Source organism: Acomys minous, assembly GCF_964271855.1.
Source record: "Acomys minous genome assembly, chromosome: 10".
Taxonomy (NCBI): domain Eukaryota; kingdom Metazoa; phylum Chordata; class Mammalia; order Rodentia; family Muridae; genus Acomys; species Acomys minous.
In genome coordinates this window covers 86,296,465-86,323,641 of record NC_140491.1, presented here as the reverse complement: position 1 = coordinate 86,323,641, position 27,177 = coordinate 86,296,465, and the positions used below count along the sequence as shown (strand labels likewise).

Sequence of the window (27,177 nt, the reverse complement as noted above, 5' to 3'; positions counted from 1 at the left end):
TACAACTCCTAGGGGAAGTTGGGAGTGAGGGCGTTCAGCAACAGCGACCAACCTGAACCTTTGAGATAGACCCATAACAGAAAGAACCTGAGTTCTAGGATCAAAAGTAACAGTGTGACATGGGCAGGTTCCTCCACTTTCTGGAACACTGGGTTTCTTGTGAGTTTCCAGAGACAACGCATACAGAGCAAGGTCTGAGACCACAGTTATCCCGTATTAATCCGCAGCAAGCCTGTGGGCACAGTGGCTGGTGCAGTCCTGTGGGAAACTACTTATGTCTGTGAAGTTGGGGAGGGAGTCGTCACACACCTGGCCTTGCCGTAGAAAACATTAGATTCTGGCAGGAGCCGGACTTGGTTTAATGACTCCTGGGTGTCTCTGTGGGGAACTTGCTAAGCTCCTTCAAAGATCCTGCTGGCATTTCATCTCCTGGCTTTAACTGTGATTACCCTGCTTCTTCCTCCATCCATGGGAAACTGCACAGACTTGGCCCATAATCCAAGGTCAGGACTTGACTCCTGACAAGCTCTCTGGTGTGAAAAGCCTTAAGGCACAGCATGGAAACTAGCCTGAAACCTCATCGGTTACTTACAGGCCGTGGCATGCACTCCACTCCTGTAACATCATAGCTGCTTTTCCTCCAGGGAAAAGGGGGGAGGGGGAAGAGGTGCAATAGACTTGCATGTCCCTACCCCCACTCCAACCCCCAACTCATACGCCAAAACTTACTTCCAGTGTGATGGTGTACGGAGCTGCGGCCAACAGGAAGGTGTCTTACTCACTATTCTATTACAGTGAAGGCAACTCTTTCTTTCTTTCTTTCTTTCTTTCTTTCTTTCTTTCTTCCTTTCTTTCTCTTTAATTTTTAACGCATTTAACTGTGGGCTCATTTACAGTTTCAGAAGTTAGTCCATCACCGTCATGGTGAGGAGGAACATGGTGGCATGCAGGCAGACATGATGCTGGAGAAATGGCTGAGAGTTCTGCATCCTGTTCCCTGGGCAGAAAAGAGAGAGAGGCTGGGTTTGGCATGGGTTTTGGAAATTACAAAGCCCACCCTCAATGATATGCTTTCCCCCAGCCAGGCCACACCTCCTAATCCTTTCAAATGGTGCCACTCTCTGGTGACCAAGCATTCAAATCTATGAGCCTATGGGGGAGTTGGGGCCGGGGGCTGGATTCCCATTCAAACCTCCACAAAAGGTAACCAGGCCACCACAGTGGAGCCTTCATGAACGGGGATTAGTTCTTTTATGAAAAAGGTCTCCAGAGAGCCCCTGTTCTGTGATGATAAGCCACTAGAGAAGCCAGAAGGACACAACTTAGGGGCCTTCACCAGACCCCAACCACAATGGCATCCTGACTTGGATTCCCTGTTTATAAGTCATCCAGTCTGTGACACTTTGTTAAAGTGCGCGCACGTGCGCGCGCGCGCACACACACACACACACACACACACACACACACACACAGCCAATTAGAAAATAATAAGCAAGCCTCTAAGCACAGGGCAACCAAGAAATTTGACTTCATTGGATGGAAGCCAGTGATTCCCAACGCCCCCTTCACAGTCTGTTCTCCTCCTAAGTGCTGGGAGAGATGCATAGAAGGCAGCAGATGGGGCTCGAGGTGAAAATGCCTTCTCCTGGCATGTCTGTGATAACAGCATCTATATTATGTCTATATAAGTAGCACCATTACAAAAGAGTTTCCTATGAATTCTCATTTGATCTCTACAATACAAAGAAGTATACAGAGGGCAGTGACCTTAATCTTCATCATCTGGGGATGGACGTGAGGTCTTTGAGTCTGCAAAGTTAAATGCTTATTATGATCCTGCAGCTGGTCAAACAGAATCTGAGAGTTGTCTCTAGGGTCAAGTCCATCTTCCTTTCCGTTGTGGGAAAAATGCGGAATCTGTGCCCAGTAACCTCTACTCTAGGAGTGTCTTGTGTCTACAAGACTCTGGAGCTAAGAGCTGGAGCGGGCTGATGAGGTTAGAATCCCGACAGCCAGCCAGCCACTATCTGCATTCAGTCTGCCTTTGCCAACCCTTGGCAGCTCATCAGAAAGGTCCTCATAGGCCAGGCACAGGTAATGGGAGTCTGTGACTAAGTGGGGAGCTTGTAAGGGAGCCCCACTTTGTTTCCACCTCTTCCTGTAGCTGGACTTGCATATACATGTGTGCTATGATTGGCATGTTTGCTTTTTACTAGAACTTAAGCTCTAAAATGAAATCCTATTCATCATTATGACAGGCCAGGGGGTGGAGCTGCAGCCTTTCGCAGGGGATACACGGGCTGCTCAGAACCAGAGAACCTCTGTCCAGCAGCACCACTAGACTTTCTTTGGAAGCCTGCTGACGTAGGGCGAGAGTGTGCTGGTCCTTCTGACTTAAACAGAGAACCACATTATGTACTTTAAATGCAAAGATTATTGTCTTGAAGAGAAAACCCTAGGCATAATGTTAAATTGCTACAAGCACACAGTAAAGTCATGACAAGGCTTGATGCGATTCTAAGTGTGTTATGTATTAACGAGATTTCTGCCAGGGTCAAGGGTGTTTCTGAGGTGTAGCCTTCCTTGCCAGGGCTCAGTGTCCACAGGCACCCTCGCAGCCCCCTCCTTAGTTTTCCCTGACTGGTTGAAGTGATGCTATCGCCATCTTCAATTCCTGTGAAAAGCTACCAAAGTGTGAAGTTTTGTATCTATTCTTGATGAAAGGATCTCTGAGGCTGATGGCTGTTTACTGATGTGAGACACGCACATACACGGTCATTGTTTTGAGGGGCAGTTTTAAGAGCTGTTGAGCACACATGCTCGGGAGCCAGACTTTAAATCCTGGCTCCCCGCTTTGCCAGCCATGAGAACTTGAGCAAGCTACTTAACCTCTTCCGTGCCCTTTCCTCACCTGTGAAAAGAAGATAACAGTGCCTACCTCACGCAGCTATTAGAAGGATTAGGTGGATTAATACGTGTAAAGCATTTGAAATGGTGTCTGGCACACAGCCAGAATGCTCTCGAAAATTAATTGACTGCTTACTGGTGGCTTTCTGGGCATTTTGAGTTCCTGATGCTGTCACATGTCATCCAAAACAAGTTTGTAGACTTCCCTAATTTATACAATCTGTAGGAATAACATTTTGCTGTGCGTAAATCTCCTTAAGAGCTGTGTTACAAGAATCTGATGCTTCTGTCACGGAGACGGTAAGGATTTGGCAAGTGCTTTGTTATCTGGAACTCAAAAACGAAATAAAACAACACCTTTCCCAAGGAAAGTAGAGCCAATGCAGAACACCAGCTGTCGTCATTTGAGGCCCCCAACAGTGGGGACCCATGTTTGATAAAAAGGACTCTGAGCCCAACTAACCACACAGGAACTGATGTTTTCTTTGCAGTTTGGATGAAGGTCACCAAATACCGAGGCGAACGCGCCAATCTCACAGCTCCAGAGGCCTCTTGTCAGGAATCCCAAGTTGTCATCCCAGGTGTCAGAGCATGGCCTCCTACTCCTCTTCATTGTATTATGTACCTAAGACGCTTTGCAAAACGTGGCTGTCACAAATGTCAGAATGACACCTGCCACACTCATGTCACCAGTGACTGCTTTGGCAGATATACTTCTTCAGTTCACTCTGTCCCAAGGATGCTTCAGTTCAGAGGTTTTGGGGAAAACTTAGGTATATCTCAGAGCCAGGCACAGAAGACCTAGAAAAAGAGCTCCCAGGAACTGCCATGGTAGCCCCACAGCAGAGCGGGGCCCTGTTCCTGACATGTGGGGGTCACCTTGAAACATGGCGAGTGATCTATTTCTTTCAGAGGACTGCTCCCCATCTTCAACAAACAGGGATGGAGTTAACTAAATAAGTCACCTCCAACAACGTGTGGAGAATATATTTCTAGACAGGTAGAACGACATCATAAGAGCACAGCATTTGCCACACCCCAAATTACTCCAATTTAACCATTCATTTGACATTCTTTCCCATTTAAAAATCCTTTAAGTTGTTTTATTGTCTAGTATGGGTGTTTTTTCTTGCATGTATGTCTGGGAACCATGTGCATGCAGTGCCCCCAGAGGCCAGAAGGCGGCATCAGATCCGCTGGGACTGGAGTTAACAAAGGGCTGTGAGCTGCCATGCGTGCTGGGAATTGAACCCGAGTCATCTATCTGGAAGAGGAGCTAGTTCTCTTCAACACAGAGCCTTCACTGCAGCCCCCATCTTTTCCATTTTAACTGATTAAAGCAAAAAGGCTTATTGGCTGGCTCCCATGCCCCATTAGCAACAGCAACAAAACCCCAAGAGCAAAGATGATTTACACACACAGTTTCATGTGAATCACATGCCGCCAGTGACTGGAGGCGGGGAAGGTTCCTTGTTGAAAAATGTGATGAAGCAAATATTGTGTCCTGGCACCGGTTAGTCTCCAAAGGCCTAAGACTGTAGAGCCTTCTTGTGGGCTTTCAGATGTTCTCTTAAAACTAAGAACCAACACAAAACAGGAATGCACATGACCCAATCATTCTCAGAAGATGCCAGGACGTGTTCAGCATAAACAGGGCTCTGTTTCCTCAGATGAAGGACGTCAATGCCCTACACCTGCCACGAAAGCAAATGCCTTTTTTTAGGCAGGAAGGAATTCAAACATTTACCTGCTGGCCTACTGAGCTTTAGTTCGATGGTGCTTTTACATAGTTGATGTTACTATTTGAATCTTTTGTGTGCTTTGTTTTTCAAGACAGGGCTTCTCTTCTGTAGCCCGGGATGTCTTGGAACTCATTCTGTAGACCAGGCTGGCCTTGAACTCACAGAGATCGACCTGCCTCTGCTTCCTGAGTGCTGGGATTATAGGTGTGCGCCACCACTCAGCACCCAGACTAAGGTGAGTCTTACACATCCTCTATAGGCTCACGTACTGAGCACTTAGTCTCCAGCCTGTAGGGTTGTTTTGAAGGGTGTGGGGCCCAGCTGACTGAAGCAGGTCACCAGGGTTGCTTGAGGGTTATACCTGCCTGGGGGTCCAGCCTTCTTTTTCTGCTTCCTGGTAACCATGATGTTGACAGGACTCCCACTGCCAAGGCTAAGCCTCTCAGCCATGCTTTGCCTTACTGTGGTGGTGGAGACCCTCTAAAGTCAGGAGCCAAAATAATTCTTCCTCCATTAATTTTATCATTCCTATGAGAAAAGATACTTAAAGGTAAAATTATTATTTTGGTTTTACTATGAAAGCTTGTTTGTTTGTTTGTTTGGGTTTGTTTTTGCTTTGTTTTTCTGGTTTTCTTTTTGTTGTTGTTTTGTTTTGCATTGTTTTTGTTTTTGTTTTGAGACATGGTTTCTCTGTGTCGCCTTGGCTTTCTTGAAACTCAGTCTGCAAACCAGGCTGGCCTCAAACTCACAAAGACCAACCTGCCTCTGCCTCCCAAGTACTGGGGTTAAAGGTGTGTACCACTGCCACCCAGGCATGAAAGCAAATTTAAGCAAATACCATGGCAGGGGTGTGGGAGGGAAGCGCAAGGCTGACTCAGGTGATGCAGTGTGCTGAAGTACCTGTTCCTTTGAAATGAGTTTCTTTTAAAAGATGATTTGTTTTGACACACACTTCCTGACACCTCAACCAGACACCCTGCTAAGGCTCAAATGAGGACAGCAGGCCAGTCAAAGTTGAACTCAGTTTTATTGTCCAGTTTTGAGTATTTTCAAATTATACAACATGCAGTCTGCCAGAGTATCCATACATCTTCGTTTTAGAACCTAGGAGATAGCCAGAGTTTCCCCAGGGCCAGGGAGGGTTGCTTCCAGATCCTCGGGGAATTTCTATCTCACAGGGTAGCTATTTAAATGCATACTGCCACACCCCCCCCAATCAAACCACAGAAACACATGTGTCCACCATTTTCTCAATGAGATCTACTGTACAGAAGAACATAAAGCCCAGAGAACACACATGTGCACTACACACAACGCTTTACCAACTAGACAGCATTCTATAGAAAGCCCTAGCCCCCTTGTATCTGCACACATGGGAGGAGTTTAAAATCGATACACTACTTTCAGTAATAAAGCAGATTTCATAGACCAGTGCTTCCCTTTGGCAGTTGCCTGGTCCTCACTCAATGTTTGTTTAAAAACTCGCAGTTTTAAACAGTGATGATTCTTAAGCTTGCTCAAGGTGGTCAGGGTGAGACACTGAGGTGAGAGCCGCCAAATGACAAACTTCTGCTAATTACAAGCTTCCCCAATGTCTTCTCACTAGAGTCCTAGTGGTGCCCGTCCTTCAAAGGGAGGAACTATTGAAGCTTTGTGTTCCTTTAGCTATTCTTCTTCTAGGAAAGTGAAGCTGATAAGAACCCTACCCCCTCAAGCTCTGATAAAGCCTTGTATCATCCTGAGACTAAAAAAAAATTAAATTAAGAAAAAAATCACTTCTCTATACGGACTTAAAGGCTTCAAGGAGCAGCTGGATCTACATTCTAGACAAACGTTTTAATCCCTTCATTAGTCCAACATTCCTACAAATTCTTACCTTCTTCATATGCGATTCTATATCCTTTAAAAGGCCTACCGCCCTTACAGCATGCTGTGGTACCTGCCATCTAACAAGGCGAACGGCCAGCTTGGGCAGAGATGAGACCTACACACAGGAGTCTCTAAGAACTGACCTAATGCAGTTGGTGTTGTAAGGCCCAACCATCACTTCTATCTTCAGTAGCATCCATAATTAGCACCCCACTGTCCTGCAAGTAGAGGTTATTTGTAAAAAAAAAAAACCATCTGACTATTCTCATACAGCACCTCACAGTAAACTCCAGGAAGTAGGCGTGAAACAGTGAGTTACTCAGGAGAGTCCAGCTAACATGTACACCAGCAACATGCAGCACATGACTGAAAATGGGACCGTCCAGCTGGCTGCTCAGGAATGAGATTTTTTTTACATTTAGAGTATAGGATGTAATAGTCTGGCAGCAATGAAAAGTTTATAAACATGGCCTCTTTTAAAAAGTTGCCCAGGAGTACACTGTCCTGATAAAGAGAATTAATAGACAAAGTAAGATTAAGGGATCGCTTGAATAAACCGCATAATCTGTTCCAATGGTGTGCCTCGCTTTTAGTCACAGTGTGAGAAAATTAGATTAGAAGTCTTATAAAGACCAGCGCTAGGTGAACTGACTGGCTGATCAGCAGCTAGCAGAATTATCTCTAAAAGACATCAAAGCTAACTTTCTGTGTGAATAAAAGTACAGTGAATTTTGTAAAGCCCTGGGAGAGATCAAGTAATGTGAACTACAAAATGAATGCTGCCTTTTAAAACTTGAAAGTGCCCCCACAATTCTTCAGAAGTAGAAAACGGGGACCTAGGGGGAAATTGCTTTAGAAAGAATCGAAAATAATCCATTTTATAATGGATATTAATGAAAGCCAAGAATAGGATATTACTGACCTGTGCCCAATTTCCAAACACAAAGTAGCACAGTTGTATAAAAGATAATAGCAGATCCCACAGACATAAAGCATTTGACTGGTAGTCCTCTTAAAGGCCAATGTTTCAGCTTCCAAAGTCAGAGGCAAACTCAGACAACAAGTTTTAATCCGGCATCAGTTGGTACCTGATAAGGCTTGTAAACTTGCACTGCAAAGAACCCTTCCATCAGACTCCAAATAGCAGCCAAGCAGTTATGTCAAGCAGACAGTGGCAACAAAATTAAACAAAGTGAACACAGTTAAACAAACACAAAACCATCTTTGTAAAATGAATACTTCAATAGAAGTAGTCTTTTCATGCCTAGTTAAAAAAACGAACACTGTAGATAAGGGGAAACATCTAAAAAATAAATTAAATCAAAGCAGTATTGCTTTGTTAGGTAAAGTCTACACAAAAAGAATCTGGAAGGTAATATACATGACCCTCAACATTTTACACACATGCATGTGCATGAGCACACACATGAACTACATCCACATTTTCTACCCCTACCCTCACAGCCATGAGAAAGTCCCAAGTCTCCCAGGCATAAACTTTAGTCCAGTGGTGCCCACTGCAGAAGACAGTGTGAGCTCCTAAGATGACACCTAAGATGCACAGGGTGCACCTAAGATGGCAGCAGGGGTAATTTCTCTGAGATGGATGGGAATGCTACTAATTAACTAAACCTCAAATTAATGAAAATAGCAGCACATAGTATCAATTTAAGTTACTTAAACTTGTTGGTTTCTCTTGAAACTCTGCTACTTGGCAACTGATCCTTTTAGTACCTCCAACTGAAATTAAGGGAAAATCACCTTTAGATTCACGGTTCTGCATAAAATAATAACCAAAAAGTACAAAAAATTAAAAATAAAAAAACCCAAACCAACCCAATCCAGTTATTCTGAATTTTCCACTCTCTAGCTGTGCTTAGAAAAAAAAGCCTATTTGGTGCCAAAGAAAGAATTCACAGCAGCAGTTTGCCCTGATGGGTTACAATAAAAACACAGAGAGGCATAAATCTCACTAATGACTTTCCCCTGGGGGAATTCTTTGCCAGCTACCGGAATGATGCTGGATTTCATTAGGACTATCTCAAGCAAACGGTGGTTTGCTAGAGGAAGAGGCTATCCCAATGCAGGTTCGGAGGATCCGGAGGAGGCAACGAAGAGGGGAGGCAGCCCCATCTGCACTCAGCCAACTCTGCAGCATTTCCAACACTTCTATAGGAATGGTGCTCAAACAACCGGGCTGGCAGGGACTAGTCACTGCAGGTTCACCAGCAAGCAGCTCGAAGGCGAATTGTATGACTCTTCTTTCGCATTTCCATAGATGTGTCTGGATGAGCAAATTGTACACTGCTATTGTCAAAACTGTTTTTTCCGCCCTGAAGAAATCTGCTTTGCTTTTTAACAGGTGCCATACTTTAAAAGGTATATTTTCACAGATCCAAAGATATGACCAGGATATTTAAAATGCTCTCTGGGGTTGGTTTTGGAAAAGTGTTCAGAATGAAAATTTTGAACCCTATAGCAGCACTTTTTTGTTTCCTAAAAATATAAAGTAATGTGTTTATTTTACAGGAAACCAGACAGTCGAGGCAGAGCATGGTCACTGGTTCCAGAGCACTTGGCTGTCCCTCTAGGATGGCACAGAAGGGCATTCCATTCCAATGGGTCAGTGCACTGCAGGGGCCTCCAGAGACCACGCAACCCTGGAGGCGGAGAAGTGGTCATCGTTCAGAGCAGGAAGTGGGTATTGCGTAAAACCACCTCCTTCCGATTTCTTAGGAAAAGGATCCAAGCACGGATCTGTACACACAAATTCTACACAGCGCAAACACCTGAATCCGGTGTACTACAGACAGCGGGGCAAGCAAGTGTAAAAAGTAATGGAGACTGTATAGAGGGGGAATAAAGGAACTGGTGACTAATATAGTCCTCCTCATGCTACGTGGAGTCACACCTGTTGAGAGAGAATGAGAGAGAGAGAGAGAGAGAGAACACAGGCGTTAGGGAGCAGCCGGGATCTGTTCCTCAGACCTTGCATTTTGCTCTAGACTAGACGTTCAGAGGAGAGCTGTCCTATACACATACAACGTGAGCCACTTGTCTGTAGTTCTCCCACTATCTGCATTAAAAGATAAAACTGAGAGGAAAAGTTAATCTTAATATACATTTATGTAGTCCAGTATTAAAATATTACTTCAACATGCTCATATGCAGCTGTTTTTCACTACAGTATTGCCATTGAGAGATTTTCTCACACACACACACACACACCCGACCCTGAGGGTGTGTTCAGTCTGGTGCCTATTTTTCACCATCAGCGTTTCTCAGCTGGGACTTGGCTAACGTACTGGATAATACAGCCTCCCACATCCTGGATTTAAGTATTTTGTCATCCTGACACAGTCTCAGTATTCTGTCCTAAGTCACTACATTCTAAATCTGGGTACGATCAGAGTAGCACAAAGCATTTCTTGTCCTAAGGGGCAAGCAGACATCACTCATTAACCAGTACAGCCACCAGCAGGTAGGTCAGGCACGGTCCCGACCCAGGCACCGAGAACTGATTTGGAAGTGTTGTTTCATTCCAATGGAGGCATGAAAGTTTCAATATAACACTCCCTTTGAGTTTACTCTGCCTTTTACTAGAGGTCTGTCCATCTGACCCTGGGCAAGTCCCCAGGACGGGAGTCTTAGACCATTCCTGACTGGAAGCCAGCCCTGAGTGGTCTTCCGTTAACCCTAATAAGCTCAACACTCACAACATACCAAAGAGTCAACGCCTGCCAGCATCCTGCGGGCCTGACCCATCTGCAATGAAGCCTGTGGACTTCCTGCAGAGCTCCTGGTACCCTCAGGTTGAAGAGGTAGCGGACACAGTGGGCAGGTGTAGCCTCATCATGTAAAGCCAAGGGACGTGGCCCAACAGGAAACGAGACAGACACAAAGAAACCCTCATCCTTTCTCTATAACCTGGCGCACTGCACTTCCTGCTTACCCCCAGCTCTCCATCCAGTGCCTCACGGTCCTGCCACAACACTTCCTCCATGTGGTTTCTCTAAAGGCCCATCATTTAAAATATTGTAAGCAGCATCCCGTAAGTGAACAACAGAAATTATGCATGAATACAAAAAAGGAAAAGAGGATCACAGAACAGAAGAGAAACTGGGCAGGAAAGAGGACAGTTCATGCTTTCTAAGAACAGCCACTAGTTGTAGACCCACACAGTAAATATACATGGATCTCCTTCAGTGTCGTTCCTCGGGTTTTAACCTTGTCTGATTATAAGGGACTTAACCTTTGATAATAATCTTGCAATTTCTAGAAGTTACAGAGCGATGAAACTGTTTGCAGGAAGGACATGCTTTACATCCAAGCCCTGCTTGAGAGACTCCATGCTTCCTGTTGAATGTAGAATGACACTCTCATTCACAATCCACTTTGAGCTGAAAACCAACAGGAAGCCTTTTGGACCAGCAACAGTGAGATCCCACTACACCTCAGGGTTCATCCCTCCAAACACACCATCTTGGGCAGAGGGGGTTGGTCTTCCTGTGTGCCTGGAGGCAGGGAGGTGCTGCGCGCATACCTTACGTTGAGACTCTGGCCTGCCACAACAACTACAGGTAACCCATGTTGACACAGGAAGCACTCAGCACACAAATGCTGTGCTGCAGCCTCAATAACTCCAGCAGACCATGAAGTGAGGAGATTTCCACCAGAAAGATGGCATTCAAATGTTCCCCTCGCCCCATGTACAAGATCCAGCACGTTTGGGCTGAGGGACTAAAAGAAATGGGGACCACAAAGGAGGCCCACACTGCTTACTTCAATCACCTCAAGGGCAGCACGAAGGACGTGGATTGTAACAGGCTGCTGAATGGAAAAGCACAAGCGGAGCTATGGTGCTTTTGTCACTACAGTGAAGTGTCCCCCTTCACTCCAATTTTCAGATTGTTTCGGGTCAGCTAGGCTGTCTCCATCCATCCCACGACCCCATCTCCTTCTATGAATGCACCACATAAATGGAAGTAAATGTTGAAGGTAAATCATTTCTCTCCTTAAAAAAAAAAAAAAAAAAGATCCAAAACCAAGCCGCATCTGCCTGTTTGCATCCCAGAAGGCCAGGCAATCCTGAGACCTTTAACCTCCACTTCTGTTGGCCTCTCCAGGCTGTAGAAAAGTTGTTCATCCACCTAACAGTTGCAAGAGACCAGGCAGTGTGCTGACCTGAGGCTCTGCCAACCTGAGGCCAGCAATTCAGAGTGGGAAACGTGTGACCCGATTTAGAAGGAATAAAATGACCTTGCTTTAGAAGGGGCGGAGAAGGCAGAAGAAAGAAAATATATATATATATATATGAGTTTTGCAAGAAGTATTTAGATTCCAACCCTCACCTTTGCCTTTTGAAATTGCTTGCAGTAGATTTAAGCTTAATCCAAACAGTACATAGTTTTATCTTTCCCTTTGCTTTTCTACAGGTCAATCCCCATTTATAAGAATTACCAGTTGTACTTTGCTTATGGCTGTGATGCAATCTGTTGCAGAGGGATCATTCTGCATTTATGACTAGGAGAACCACACAACCCAATCCACCAAGTCTCCTGGTGCCACCGAGTCTCTGAGCTCTCTGTGGCAGTCTCCAAGCCACCAGCACTGCCCTCTGCGGGTCCTCTGCCCTGGGCCCTGCAGACCCACTTTTCTTTAGACCCCAGCTTCCCAGCTACTATGAGATTAGTAAATATTGGGAGGATCAAAGTTTTGCTAAGGTCTTGAGGGGTTTCTTTAATTCCTTCCACATTGTCTTATCAGATCCCTATAAAGGACCCACCCTTACATCACTGTGCAACAGCCAAGACTCTTCTCTGAAGTGACAAGGATGGATGCTCTCTTCATGCAGAGAGACAAATGCAGAAGCCGCTGAGAGGCAGCCACTATCTGCTAGGACGAAGAGCTGGGCAAAAGTGCAAAGCAATGCCAATTAGCTAAGGGTTTTCAAAAGTAATCTTTCCTTAAAAATACACTCATATGGACAAGAAAAAAACACAAAACACATAATTAAATACAAATAAACTGTTTATAAAATAAAGGGGCTAGAGAGATGCTTCGGTGGTTAAGAGCACATGCTCTTCTTGCAGAGGACCAGAGTTCAGTTCCCAGCACCCACATAAGTCGGTTCACATCCTCCTCTAACTCCAGCTCCAAGAGATCTGACCCCCCCCTCTTCAGGCCTCTGGAGGCATCTGTACTAATGGGTACATTCCCACATATAGACATCCACAATATTAAAAATAAAACTAGATGGTGTGGGCATGCACAGAAAAGGGAACAGAGGCTGCTTCTGCTAACAACCACTGACTTCCTGTGGGCCCACGAGGTCACTGAAAACCAGAATGAAAACACAGCATCTGGGTGTTTTGTGCCTTCCTACTTTCTTTTGGGTCCTCTGCTTACCTCTCCAGTGTGGCATGTTAACCACTGGAAGAGCTCGGTCTATCCTGGCTAAAGGCACAGCGATGTCATTGTCCTAACCTGCAGTCACTGGGTTTCAGGAAGAAGAAATCCCTCATGTTAACTCTCGTCCCCATAACTCCCTCCCCTGGACCCCTGTATTCCTGGACCCCCCAATTGCCTAATTGAAGGCAATTATCCATGAGGGTCAAGATAGCAGGATCCCACAGTGACTCAGTCCTGAGGCCCATCAGCAATAAGGGCTTCTGCAGACCTCCCTTAGAACCAGAACTGAGACAAATGACTAGACCACACCTTGACTATGACTGCCCTACTATGCGTACACCTCTTGCCCTCTGCCCCAGTTCTCCCTGTGTATAAGCGTAAAACTTAGGCCAAGCACCCTGAGACAGACTTGGGATCAGTAGACCTTATTTGGCCCCTTCCTAATGTTGTCACACTGGATAAATCTGTCTCTGACTTTTACCATTACTGTCTCTTTGCCTGGCATGCTGGGAAGGTGGTCCAGCCTAGGTCCTTGCCTGGCATGCTGGGAAGGCGGTCCAGCCTAGGTCCTTGCCTGGCATGCTGGGAAGGTGGTCCAGCCTAGATTCCCAGGGCTGCTGGTGGAACCTGCACTTTTATTCTGGTTATGAGACTTACAAATGCCTGGTCTAGGCCCACAGACCCTAAGCAGTAGGCGCACACTGACACACTTGATCCTGTAAGTAGGTACTAGCTACACAGAAGCACAAAGACATAGTGACAAAGTGACCTGGCCAGATGGTAAGAGCCAGGATCAGACCAAGGTGATGCCACACCACTTCAGACTCTAGTCACTGTTTCTGCCTGTAGTGGGCTCCTTGAATGATGAACTTAGTGGTCATTTAGTGACCAAGGACAGAATTTTAGCACAGCAATATGAATGGTCTGGAGGTGGGCTGCACCTGTCTGAAGGATCCCTGCATGCCATCAATAAGACTCGGTGTCACAGTTTCTGGGGCTAAGCTGACAGGCACATCTGATCTGCCTGCCCTATACAGTGTGACCCCATTCCTGCTGAGGACAGATAGCTGTGTGAGCATCTTTGGGACACAGAAGATAATTTACTTGTGATTGGGTGTCACAACCAAGAAAGGGTGACAGTAAAGGGTCACTCTAACAATGGTACAAGACAAATGGGATTCTGGTGATTAAGACACGAAGTCACAGATGAAGAGACAGGAGAGAGAGACAGAGACAGACAAGGGCAGAATGAGTGAGCACCCTCTTGGGAGCTCAGCCTACAGTCAAAGACCTAAAAAGGCAGGCAGGCTTTGGTGTTGTAGTAGGCAAGCACTGAAAGAGGAAACTCCATGCTACCTGGGTGGAGAAAGGGCAGCAGTGGAGAAGGTTAAGTTCTGGGGAGGTTAGAGCTTCTCCTTCTGGTCAAAGGAAGACACACCCATGCCATAATTGAGCTGAAAGTTTATGGCATCAGCTTCAAGTGCATGAAGATGGTAAGAGGGTCAGGGCACTGGGAGCCAAGGAAACATGCAGGAAAGGCTGCATTAGAATTCTAAATCTTGTATCCCTGCTGCACGCCCAGGAGCCGTTTACTGTGATAACACTTGAGAGCAGTGTGTGCATTCCAAGTATATGAGGCCATCAGGGCAGGGCAAAGGTCTGTACTGGAGCAGCCGCACAGGCCAGATGGCAGGGGAGTCGGGATCTCAGGCTGGGTCACAGCTCACTACTGAGGCAGCAAAATGGCACTCAACACAGGCAGAGTTTCCTTTCACGTCTATCTACTTCCACCCCATTATCCAGGAATTCAAAGGTTCTGTTTACACTAATCACTCACAACTATTTATTTTTCGACATTAGAGATCCTGGAAAAGTAGGACCTTAAATAGGACAGATATCTCAGTGAGAGTTACCAGCCCAGGGGGTGTCCTGTGGAGCAGAGACAGACAGAGGGTCACAGTGAGGTACCTTGGCTCCTCTGGGGCCAGGCTAAACAGGGGACCCAGCCAGTCTGTGGAGGTGGCTGCCTGAATGATTTCCTTATGTTCAAAACATGAAGCCAGAGCAGGAAAAACAAAACAAACAAAAACAAACAAACAAACAAAAAACACTGATTTGCTTCATTAAATATGCTTCCTGACTCTAAATGAATCCCTGCAAACTACCAACCACTACAGCACCAAACACGTGACCGATGCTTACCAAAACATTCCCACATACCTACTGCTCCATACTCAATTTTTTGCTGACCTTAACTGTCTCCAAGCTAGCCACTCAGTAGGGAAAGGATGTGTTCCAGGCACAAGAAGAGGCGTGTGTGGGCTTAGCAGAAGAGATGGATGCTTTGGCCTGGTCAAGGCACATGCAAGCAAGGGCATATCAGACGCTGCAGCAGCCACACTGTACTTTGCTGTTTATCTTCACTGAAAACTCAACTTATCTTTCATTAAATTATGCTAAGGTTAAGTAGTTTTGGATTTCTGACTTGTGGTTTTGTTTTAATATAATTTCTAAATTTGTTTTGACTTTATGTCTGTGTTAAAAATATGTAAGAACACAAATTTCGGGAATTTCTTGTTTTTAAAGCTGAGTAGTATTCCATAGTGTAAATGTACCACAGAACTAGAAATGATCATAATGAGTGAGTTAACCCAGAAGCAGAGAGACTCAAATGGTATATACTCACTTATATCTGGACACTAGCCCAAGGGGCAGGTCTCATGAAAGTCTTCACTTACTAGCAAAGTGGGATAGAGGTGAGGACATCCTATTGGGACTCTAGATGAGAGAAATATAGGAGATAGGGAAATAGATGGATCCAGAGGGTCCTAGAAACCTACAATAAGAACACTATGATGGGCAGATCTGGGCCCAGGGGTTCTGCTCGATCTATGGCACCAACCAAGGACAATATGTGCAGTCATCATCAAACCCCTACCCAGATCTAGCCAAGGGACAGAACATTCTCCACAGTTAAGTGGAGAGTGGGGACTGACTTTCACATGAACTCTGGTGCCCCATATTTGGCCATGTCCCCTTGATGGGGAGGCCCGATGGCGCTTGGAGGAAGGATAGCAGACTACCAAGAAGAGACTTGATACCCTAGCATCATATTCAGGGAGAGGAGATCCCCCTCAGTCACAGTCATAGGGAAAGGGAATTGGGGTAAAAGCAGGAGGGAGGGAGGAATGGGAGGATGCATGGGATGGGATAGCAAACGTGATGTAATATGAATGATTTCATTTTTCATTAACAAAAATAAATATGTAAGAACAGGGAATGTATACTATTTTAAATTTATAAACATCTAAGTATTATAATAAAATAAGTTCACTCAACATTGGGGACCTCTGAGAATTGTGTTCCTTAGAAATATTATTTTATCTTTAATGTTGGAGAAAATGTAACAAGTAACAATTAAATATAAGGCACAGATGGATATTCCCCATCCAGCCCCGTGTGTGTGTGTGTGTGTGTGTGTGTGTGCGTGTGTGTGTGTGTGTGTGTGTGTGTGTAGATAAATATCCCTATTATACATCTATACATGTGTGTGTGCACATAGATGGGGGGCCACGAAAGACAAATGTACTTTCAAAAATCTAATAAACGAAGATTCAGCAATGCCCTCCTAGCGCCATCTGGTGGATACATTCAAACAAGTCCTCAAAGCATTGCCAAGAAAAGGAGCTATGTCCAGGGCCCTCCACACCAGAGAGCTGGATAAATATTTCATTGGGTGTCTACACTCAGTGTGGAGCCTCAGACAAGCACTCTACACTGCCTGAGAGGACCACTTCACATCCTCTCTATTCTCAGGCCTACGCCCTTCTCCCCTCCTTGCCTCCCTGCTGATAATCTATGCTTCTCACTTCAGAGAGGAGGCCAAATGTTGAGCAGTTTGACCTCTCTGCCCACCTCACCTACCTTCCTGCTGCACCTGCACTTCTAGCCCTGACACTTTAGCCGGATGGATACCAAGAGTTGATAATCAGCTACAATACAATCTACTTGTTAAGAGAATGACACCTATCTCAACCCCATTCCTCCACATCTCTGTCTTCCATCAAATACAGGCCACAGTAGCCAACTCATTCCTCGTCCTGACCACTGCCACCTCCACCACTTGCCATCCAGTTCCACACAAATTACCCTAAAACTGACCAATGTCACTACCATCTGGCTTTCACCATCCTCCTATTCAGACCATCCTCTGATGTCACCTCCTTTTCATGACCTCCTTCTTGTCAGTTTTTAGGCCAGTTTACCTGTGCCCCCCTCCACTCTCCTCTCTACCCTGCAGTCTCTCTGTCAGACATCAGATCTTAAACACCATATGTGGGTCTTCATCTAAGCTTCAAACTCCTGCCCAACTGTTGTGGAGAGGCACTTCCTCCCAATTGAAAAGTTCTATTCTTAAGACTAGAGAAGTAAGCAACACACAAGTCTCAGGAAGTCCCTGAAACTGACAAGACATATAAGCATTCTCTCCTACTCCAGCAAGGTGAGATAAGCCCTAAGGACTACAGAGGAGATTCTCCCACTGGCTGAGCTACCTACAAGTCATGTAGAGAGCATCAGAATTCCAGCTAGAGTGGGCTTTCAGTGAGGCAGCTGTCTGAGTGATCCTTGTCCCTGTAAGTAATCCTAATGAGTCTCACTGTTTCACCAAGCTGGACTTCGGTATAATCATTACTTTTGTCCATCGTCAGTTCCTTATCTGGGATGAAAATGTTTGTGTTGCATCTCCAGGAACGGAGACACACAACATAAGTGGAACTTAATTAGGGATAAAATAAAAGACAACAACGAAGAGATGGAAGGAATGGTTGCATGGCCCCTGAGATGAGTGTTAAGACATGTAACTAAGGCTGATCCATGAGAGGGTGGAACATCTGTGAGAGAAGTTCTAACATGGCTACCTTTTCCTATGGAATAAAAGATGGTGTGCCTTCCTGCTGTAAGTGGTGGCTGCAGTTTTCATGAGATTTATGACAGGACATAAAAAACAAGGCCATCTTTGTGGAGAATCCCAGAGTGCCATCTTCCCTTGCTTGGTATGGGGTAGCACGAATCCTTGATGCACGGGGCCTACCTTATGACTATGGGATGCCTCCAAAGAGGTGATGGGTTCAATAATGTGTCATAGTCTCTGAAAGTGACACGTGTAAGATGAAATCACTAAGCGGCCATGGTATCAGTTGTCTGGCCCCTGGTATGAGTGGAAAGGCATGTGGCTGAGGCCTCGCTGTCTTCCCAGGTAGAATTTTATGGTTTCAGGGGGACTTACAACAGGAAAAGCACATGTAGTAACTGTTCGATTCTATTTTCTTCTGGTTTGGAGAGAAAAGGGGGAGAAAGAGGACGAGATGGAGGTTTTGCCGTGCCAGATTTGGAGAGAAAAGGGGGAGGAAGAGGACGAGATGGAGGTTTTGCCGTGCCACTGTGGCAAGATATGAGAACACAACACTCTGTTAAAGAGCCCTGAGATCCAAACAGCTGGAGCCTGTAGAAGTGAAAGCAGTCAGCTAGTCAGGGAGTAGAGAACAAAGTGAAAATGATTTATTTTTTCAAAAGCCCTGAGGTCTGAACATTAACACAGAGAAAGGGAACACTCATGATTCAGTGTGGCCCATGCAGCTGGGCAGTGGTGGCGCACGCCTTTAATCCCAGCACTTGGAAGGTAGAGCCAGGCAGATCGCTGTGAGTTCAAGGCCACCCTGGTCTTGTGAGTTCCAGGACAGCCTAGGACTACAGAGAGAAATCCATGCAAGACCATGATAACCAGGAATTGTCTGTCTCTCAGCTTCTAGAACTGGGAAAGATTTCTACACAGGCCATAAAAAGGCCTGTCACGGCCTGGCTTGTGAGGATGTGAGACATGGGTGCAGATGGGATCAATCTGAGTGCTGTGGCAATGAAGAAACTAAGTGGGGTGTCTTGAGACAAAATCTGGGAACCGGAGCTACCAACATGTGGAGACCAATGTCTGATGGGCTGGCTCATAGGAACCATCAGAGCTCAAGCTTATCACCAGGCGAGGCCCTCGTGAATATAAGGGGCTGGAAGATGATAAAAGGAATGTCACAGAGAGAATCAGCTCGGGAGAGGCAGTGTGGCTCATTGAGCCGGATGGGCCTATTAACGCGAAGTTAAAAAAGAGACTGACTCAATGGGGACCCCAGGAATGGTATCAGGCCTTGGTGGCTTTGCTGAGCACCATGGTGAAAGCCGACGTTTGTGCATGTAAAAGAAGCTCTGGCAGATCTGAACAATAGAGCCAACGTGTAAATTGGGTTCATAAAACACAACAGCAATGATGGAAAGGAGACACGGGGCCTGCAAGGGCTACCAAGAGTAGCAAGCTCCGTGCTAGCCAAATGCTGTGCTAGCAAGCTTCTTTAGAAAAGGCTCTAAAGCCTGAGCAGCAGTTCATAAAAGATATACAAGATAAAATAGTATAGATGGCCAAAGATTAAACGTGACCGGAGGTGAACAGAGTATACAATACAAATTATGTCAAGGCGCAGAATATTGACCTGGCCCAGGCTGGTGAAAAGGCAAGGGTGCCAGTGCCATGCTGCAGCCTATCTGAACCCAGGAGCCAGTTCCAGCAGCAGGCATAGACTGCAGCCCTCTTTAGACTAAGCCTACAAGTTCACTCCACTGACAGCAGCACAGGTAAAAGAGCGCACAGCAGCCCTGTGACAACAGCAGCACGAGGAGGCCGGATGGCTCAAGGGTCATGTCTGTAGGTAATAGGACAGCTAAAAGGGTAGTGTCACCCATCCTTACCACTGTCACCTAACACTGTACTTTTTGGGGCAGGGGAGGCATTGTTTCAAGACAGGATTTTTCTCTGTAGCCCTGGCTGTCCTAGAACTTGTTTTATGGATTAGGCTGGCCTCAAACTCACAGAGATCCACCTGTCTCTATCTCTTTAGTGCTGGGATTAAAGGCGTGGCCCACCAAGCCCAGCTTCTAACATTGTATTTTGAAGAATTTATAAATGTGATGAGATCTTTATGTGCTGTATCAGATCTTGTTAAGGTTTCTTTTCTGGCATGCCCTTAGCTGCTCAAGACCAACTGGCACTTACTTGAAATGGATGACAATGGTGCTTCAGAGGTTCTGCCCACACTCTGGAAAAAGATTTCCTTATATAACACCAACTCTTGGGCATCTTACAGATAAATAAAAGCATGTGGAAGAGCAGTTAAGACAGCTGTTGAACTTAAATGAAGGCACCCTGCAGCAGCAGGACAGAGCACTTCTAGAAGCCAAAATAGTGTTTCATAGTCACAGTGGGGGGGAAAAAAAACAAACAAACTCAGTGATAGCAGTGGGCTAACTCTCTAGGAGTTGTTGGCTAGAGAGAATTCACCCCACCACCCCTGCCACTGCCGCTGCTGTTAGTTCCAGTAAGAACTAAATGGTGAGACATTACTGGCAAAGATGATGCACACATTGGTCACAAAATGGAGAAATCAGGTTGGGACTGAACTAGAAACTTCCTCCTTTGCTGGCTGGCTTTCATAATGCTGAGAGGTCCTATGCAAGCTGCTGGGGAAGAACTGTCACCAACAGTCCTACTGGACCCTGCATGTCACACTGTCAAATGCCAAGCAAGATGTGAGTGCAGGCACAATAGCGGCACAGGTGGTTTGGGGTATGACCAGCTGCTTTCCAATTAGATTGAAAGCCCACTCTATAGGAGAGAATTCATGTCTGGCACTGTAAGTCTTAGGCTGGGGGATGTTCACAGACCTCAGTGGAAAAGCAGCTGCCATGGTTTTATTAAGTAGATGTAATGTGCCTGTCAAACTGCCTTCTAAATATCTGCGTGCACACATGTGGATCACTGTTACTCTCAGAAGTCGGTCATAGATGGAAACTTTCTTTTGTAAATGACGGCACACCACAGAAACTCACAACCTCTGGGAAAGCTCTTAAGGACAATATACTGTTGCTGTGATGTAGCAGCTTAATGGTTGGCCTTAGATGGACATCTAGACTCTTCTGAGTTTCAGGGCACATCACAGAAGAGAGTATAGAAAGAATGCTAAAAGCCAGAGGAAGGCATGGAACATTGTATACCAATTTCTTCTGAATTGAAACATTCCACTCTGGAAGGAAGCTCATTAACATTTAGGATGTAAACAATTCACTAATCTCAGGAAGTCCCTGAGACTTATCAGGTACACAGAAAGCACCCAGCTATGGAAACTGGATGGATAAAGTATGCTTAAGAGACTTCAATTTCAGCTTAAGTCATCATAAACCACTTGCAACTCACTAGTAAAGAAAGAAATGAATTGTGGCTGTTTCTTTGAAGGCCTTGACACTCTAATCAATTTTGACTTTTTTCTCCTTGAGACAGGCTTTCTGTACATCAGGCTAGTCTGTAATTCAATATATAGTTGAGGGTGTGAGCATGACCTTGAATTTCTGATATTCCTATTTTTACATTGCAAACACTGAGGTTAAAGTGTGGAACACCACACCATGTTGGTCTGAGAAGTTTTTTAAGTTTTCAGTACAAGAGGTCACACCAGCGACAAATGATCAACCTTTGGTTGTGCACGCCTTACACAAAATGTGAGTTTTAAATCCACTGTGGTAGCTCACAACACTTATGACTCCAACAGTCAGGCGGCTCAGGCAGGAAGACTGTTGTGAGTTCAAGGCAAGCCTGGGCTACATACGGAGTTCCAGGTCAACCTGGACTTCTGTGGGTTTGGCCGCGCTTTACTGAATTCCACAAGGAAGGTGGCTATTCAGTGCATAGTCTGGAATCCCTAAACCAGGATATCAAGTGAGAACTTGTTGGAAGGTAAGAAGTTACAGCATGCTTTCATCAAATGACAACCTATATGTTACAGGTTGCCCAGAGATGCTGTGCAACAGGTGCGCAGAAACTCAGACCGTTAAGAATCCAGTATCCACTGTACTATATCCATCCCCATCCTCCTAAAAACATTACTCTTGTTATAGTCTAAATCCCCTGCCCCCCAGCTTATGTTCAAAACCCTTGTTCCCTGGTTGGTGGAACTATTTGGAGAGATTGTGGAACTGTCAGAAGGTGCAGCCCCCGCTCCCTGCTGCCATCTCTGGTCCCTAGCTCAGCACGATATGAACAGCTCCACTAACAGCTCCTGCCACCAGGAACCAAGCTCTTTCTACTACCTTCCCCTCTACGACACAGGAGCCAGACTGTGTCATAGGTCATCTCTGCGGGTTTTATGGTCACAGCAATATAAAACCTCACTCCCATTGGAGCTGATGCAGCCAGCTAACACTGCCTTTTCTAGCCTCCAATGTGGCCATGTGCCTCTGACCCGGCCATGGCGATGCAGACCTCAGTTCTCATGGGCTTCTGACGGAGGCTGCTGCAGCCAGCAGTGCTGCCTAGCCTTGCCCTGGCTTCCAGCTGAGATACACCTGGGAAGAAGGCTGAGGCTGAAGGTCCAGCAGAAGTCACTCTGCAGACCCTAAGGTGACCCCAAGAAAAGGAGGCCCCCTCAGAGGGTTGAGTCTAGCAGTCTGTTTCTTTGGTCTCTGTGCACCTTACCAACAATTTCCTCCTTCTCATGAGAAATAAACTGTGTTGTATACGAGCCCTGGTTACTACAGGGAAGCTGTCATTACATTTTGGTGGTTATCAAAACCACTGGTCATTCTTGGTTTAAAAAAAAAAAAAAAAAAACCAGAGAGGCCCAGGGAGGCCGCATCCCACTAGCAGCCTGGCCTGTTGTCCAATGTGCTTCGTCCACCCTCCTAAGCTTGTCCCTTTCTTACTGTTGTGTTGTACTGAACACAGGTCCCATACATGCTAAGTGTATGCCCCTCCCCTGCTCTCCACTTCCACCCATGAGAATTTGAGGCTTTTCTGTGCTAAACTGCCCAAAATAACCACCTTTCCGATTTTGTCCTCAGTACTGACAACATGCAATCAAAATCAATTCAGTAATATACAATTTAATTTTACTTCAGACTGGAAGCACAGCTTGGACATGACTGGGTGCCTCGGTAGCAAACTCATTTAAGACATGGGCACACTGCTGGGTGTGTTGACCCATTGCGGACTGCCTAGGCCTGCTCTCTGGTTCCCGCTCATTGGTCAGGCCCTGGCCTAGTCCTTGCTGTTTGTGTAAAGCTGCTAAAGCTCCCTTCTTAAAGCTTTCAGCTGGGCCTTAGCAATGCTGTCACTGTGCCTTGCTCAAGAGCACTGCCCCCCTCCCCAATTCATTTCATATGCTGATTCAAAAAGGACTGAATAAACCAGGTAGTCCTCAGTTGCTCTTAATGAAAGCATCACTTGACAAATGCTAACACACCTTGTCAGTTAGCCTCCCTAGTGAGGGCTCAAGAGCCCAGGAGTAACGTTCATGGTCATCCCATCTACACACACAAAGTATACGTTTTTCTGAGCCAAGTTTTCAGGTCCTCTGCTGTCCACCTGCCAGCCCAACCAGGAACCTTTTTATTCAGTTACTAAGGACAGGCGTGGCTCTTCCTTTTTCTCTCTCAAAGGCATATCACTTTCCTCTTTTCGCTGTTAGAGCAATGGTGAGCATACGGATTGCAAGAACTGGGGCTCACAGACCACTGTCTCAGAGAAAGTGGTCTAGCCCCACTTGACTATAAATCACATTCTTAAAAACCCCACTTGTTAAGGCTCACTGTATGCATAAAAACTTTTACCTGCTCCAGAGACTAGAAGCCACCCCCTACTTCTATCTGGCTCTGTAGATACAGCTGCAGAGGAAAGCCCTACAGCCCAAAGCTCAGATGAGGCACTCATCATCCTGAGAGGTGACAAGGCCAGGCCTGGCTCGGGGTTGTACCAACCCCAAGGGCCCTTGGCTAGAGGACCCTATGGCTGTTTATGTTGGCAAAGCCAGGTCATGACTTTGCTTCTCGCCTCTCCTGGAACAGGTGGCTGAAGGCTGGGGTGCAGTTCCAGAGTGATAAGAGAACTCTGCTTCCACATCAGGCCCTGGGCTGCTGTGAAGAGAAAACACCCCAGACTTTAGGGACTCACTCTGCATTTACTTCTGGTAGTGAGCGGAGTTTGAAGAGCCACCTCCTCCTCGCACGGCATGGCCAGCTGTTGGAGATGATGCCGGATAATGTCCTGGGCGGATGGGCTTGGCTGTATCCCAAAGAAAAGAGAGAGAACAACATCATTGATGGCAACCAGTCACGTGTTTATCAACGTTGCACTGCCTCTCTACCTCGAGACCTTTCTGGGAAAAGCAGGTCTGGCCTCTGAGAAGTACAGTTAGCAAACTAAGGGTGCGCACATAATTCAGGGAGTGGGAAACTTAGATATTAATCATCTTATTTGAATATTCTTTTTTCCTTAATAACTTATTTGTTTGTATTTTACATAAATGGGTGTTTTGCCTGCATGTATGCCTGTGCAAGGGTGTCAGATCCCCTGGAACAGGAGTTACAGACAGCTGTGAGCTGCCATGTGGGTGCTGGGAATTGAACCTGGGTCCTCTGGAAGAGCAGCCAGTGCTCTTAGCCGCTGAGCCATCTCTTTAGGCCCTAATCATCTTATTTTTAAGGGTGAAAATTTTTTCAAAAATGAATGAGAGTTAGAAGCAAAGGACTTTGGTTTTTATCTGCAGCAGATCCACAGTTCCCTGTAGATTTCACAAGGACTCCACCTGTGGTGGGTTTTCTGGGAAAAGAGGCCACAATGTTCGATTGACTCTCAGAGGGTAAGAAACCCAATAAACTCAACATATCACCAATCAAATGGAAACACAAAGATGTTGTCTCGCCATATAGCTACAGAACACTATGGTGAGAAATGATGCTGCATGTTATTAGGAGCATCTCAGTTAAAAGCAACTCTCAGTGACACCTGCAAGTCCCTCTGGCTTTAGCCTGGCACCTGCGGTGGAGCAGCTACACCCCCCACCCCTATTCCAGCAGAATGCCCAACTCCGTGGCCCTGGGGCTTGAACTTCAGGCCACCGTTGGGCTTGCAACAACACTCGGTGCTGCCAGCCAGGTTCTTTCCAGTTATTTCCAAACCAGAGGGTTTCCCCGAGGCCGACAGATGGTCTTCTTCGTGGTCCTGATGGGAAATGCTCATATATTACTCTACTCCCGAGAGTGTGCCTCTGCTTACAGCCAAAAGCTACAGTATAGCTGGCTTCTGGGGCTTAGTGCAGTTCTGCAGAACACACTACTATATCAGGACTATTGAGGAGGATGGTGGCACCTGACTTCCGTGCTTTCCCAGGATGAACACCGCGGCCCCACAGGCTCGATCACACCCATTCAGATGAGTGAGATCCTACATAAGGGTCCCTGCAGCTCCCATACCGATCTGGGCCGAATGTGCCCTCCTAGCCATGTTCTTGGCTCGCACAGCCTCCTTGATGCGATCCACCTCCTGCTGGTAGCGCTTCCGGTCCCTCATGGCGTTCTCCTTGGCCTCTTTCAGTGCACTCTCCAAGGCCTTGACACGCTCTGCAGTAGCACGCAGCCTCTTCTCCAGCTTGGGGAGTTCACAGCGCAAATCCGCATTGTCCCGGACCAGCTGCAGCAGAGAGGCAGAGAAGCCCATTTTGAACAAGGTTATGCTACCCCCTGGCGGGATGAAGACACACAAGAGGAGACAGCCCTGCCCAGTAGATGAACTATCCCCCCACTAGATTGTCTTTGATGGCCCATATAAGCCTGATTCGCTGCAGCAGAAATGAGAGGACACATAAAAGCAAAAGCCATATCCAGCCACAGGACAGGCTTACTCTGAGACAAGACTTGCTCTCTTTGTTTGAATGTGTTTGGGAAAGGAAGGGGCTGTGAGGAATTTATTGCCCTAGGATGTATGCATGAGCTGAGAAATTCTGAGTCAGTGAATGGGTGCATTCCAGCGTCTCTGCAGACCACTGTCATCTGTACTGGCATTGTGTTGAGACCCAGCTCGGCAGCACATCCAGAGGCTCACAGAGAATGGGAGGGGACTGTTGGCTCCTTTTCACTTAGGACCCATACTCAAGACGCAACAGGCTGACCCTACGTAAGCAGGGGGCTCCAATGCCAGTGCTGTCACTTCTGGCCACCTGAGTTAGAGAAGTAGCCGAGTCCCTCCAAGTCTCGGGTGTTGCACGTATAAAACAAAAGGGCCACCGTCAGACAGTCACTTAGAAACTGTCCCCTCTAAAAAGTATTGAACCTGAACATTGTGGTAGTTCATCACCATTGTCAACATAAACTCATTTAGAAGCACACACAAGTTATGTGTCTCTGAGGACATTTTCAGAGAGGTTTAATGGAGGGACAACCCATTATGAGTATGTACAGAGCCACCCCATAGGCTGGGGCCCCAGATTAATGAGAAAGTGGACAGAAGAAAGCTCGCTGAGCACCAGTGATCATCTTCTCTGCTTCCTGATAGGCCTAAATGTAAACAAACACTTATCAGCACAGGAACAAGCCCATTTACCCACAATGCTTTTCCTGTCCTAAGAGACTGTACCCTGGAGCCTTAGCCAGAAGAAAGCCTTCCTCCCTTGGCCTGCTTCTTGACCACAGTTAACAGATACAGAAAAGAGGACGTGGGGTGGGAAGACAGTGCAGTAAAAAACCTGCTGTTCCCAGGCCCTTGGGACAGTTTATGGGAGGAACGTGGAAGAGCGCTACAGTGGACCTGCAGGTTTAAGGGGCCCTCTGGTCCCGCCAGCAGAGCTTAGTGGACTATCTGGTGGGAGTTTGGAGGGTGACAACAAAAAGGACAGTGAGGGCCAGGCTCATGAAGCAATGTGAGTAACAGTAACACAGACTCTGTTAGGAACCAACCTAAAGACCATTCATGTTATATCCTGGCAAGAAAGGGAAAAAAAAAAAAAGATCTAGCTGTTTTCTATCTGTTCCCTGAAATTTTGAGCAGAGCTAAATTCAAAATTAATGCACTAAAATTTCAAGATGGTATAACATTCAGGCTGTGGCAGGGTTATTGCATACTGTCCTCAGATTTATGGTGAAAAAGAGCAGAAAGATTTAAAAAAAAAAAATCGAAGTTTGACGAGGGAAAAAGCCTGCGTGAGCTTGAAGCCAATGTGGACAAGATGACTATGTTGTTAAAGTGATTAAAACCATGAAGGAGAAACCTCAAACACTGCAACTGGGACAGCACAGAAGTTGCCTTTGGGGCAAGATCTCACCCCACCCCTAGGCTCCAGAGTCTAAGGACACAAACGTGTTTGAAAACCTGCTTCTAGGGCAT

The 27,177-nt window shown here is 46.2% G+C and overlaps 1 protein-coding gene across 1 annotated transcript in view; it reads right to left on the bottom strand.

Annotated features, from left to right (window-relative positions):
- Positions 1 to 5,657: 5,657 nt before the first annotated feature.
- KIF5C (kinesin family member 5C) overlaps positions 5,658 to 27,177 on the bottom strand; it is a 147,727-nt gene continuing 126,207 nt past the window's right edge. Inside the window, exons 24-26 of the mRNA XM_084800002.1 lie at positions 25,272 to 25,488; positions 23,971 to 24,081; positions 5,658 to 9,429 (exon numbers count right to left, since the gene is read on the bottom strand). Of these exons, the coding sequence (XP_084656128.1) occupies positions 23,978 to 24,081; positions 25,272 to 25,488 (321 nt within the window). The 3' untranslated portion in view covers positions 5,658 to 9,429; positions 23,971 to 23,977. The remainder of the gene's footprint in view (positions 9,430 to 23,970; positions 24,082 to 25,271; positions 25,489 to 27,177) is intronic.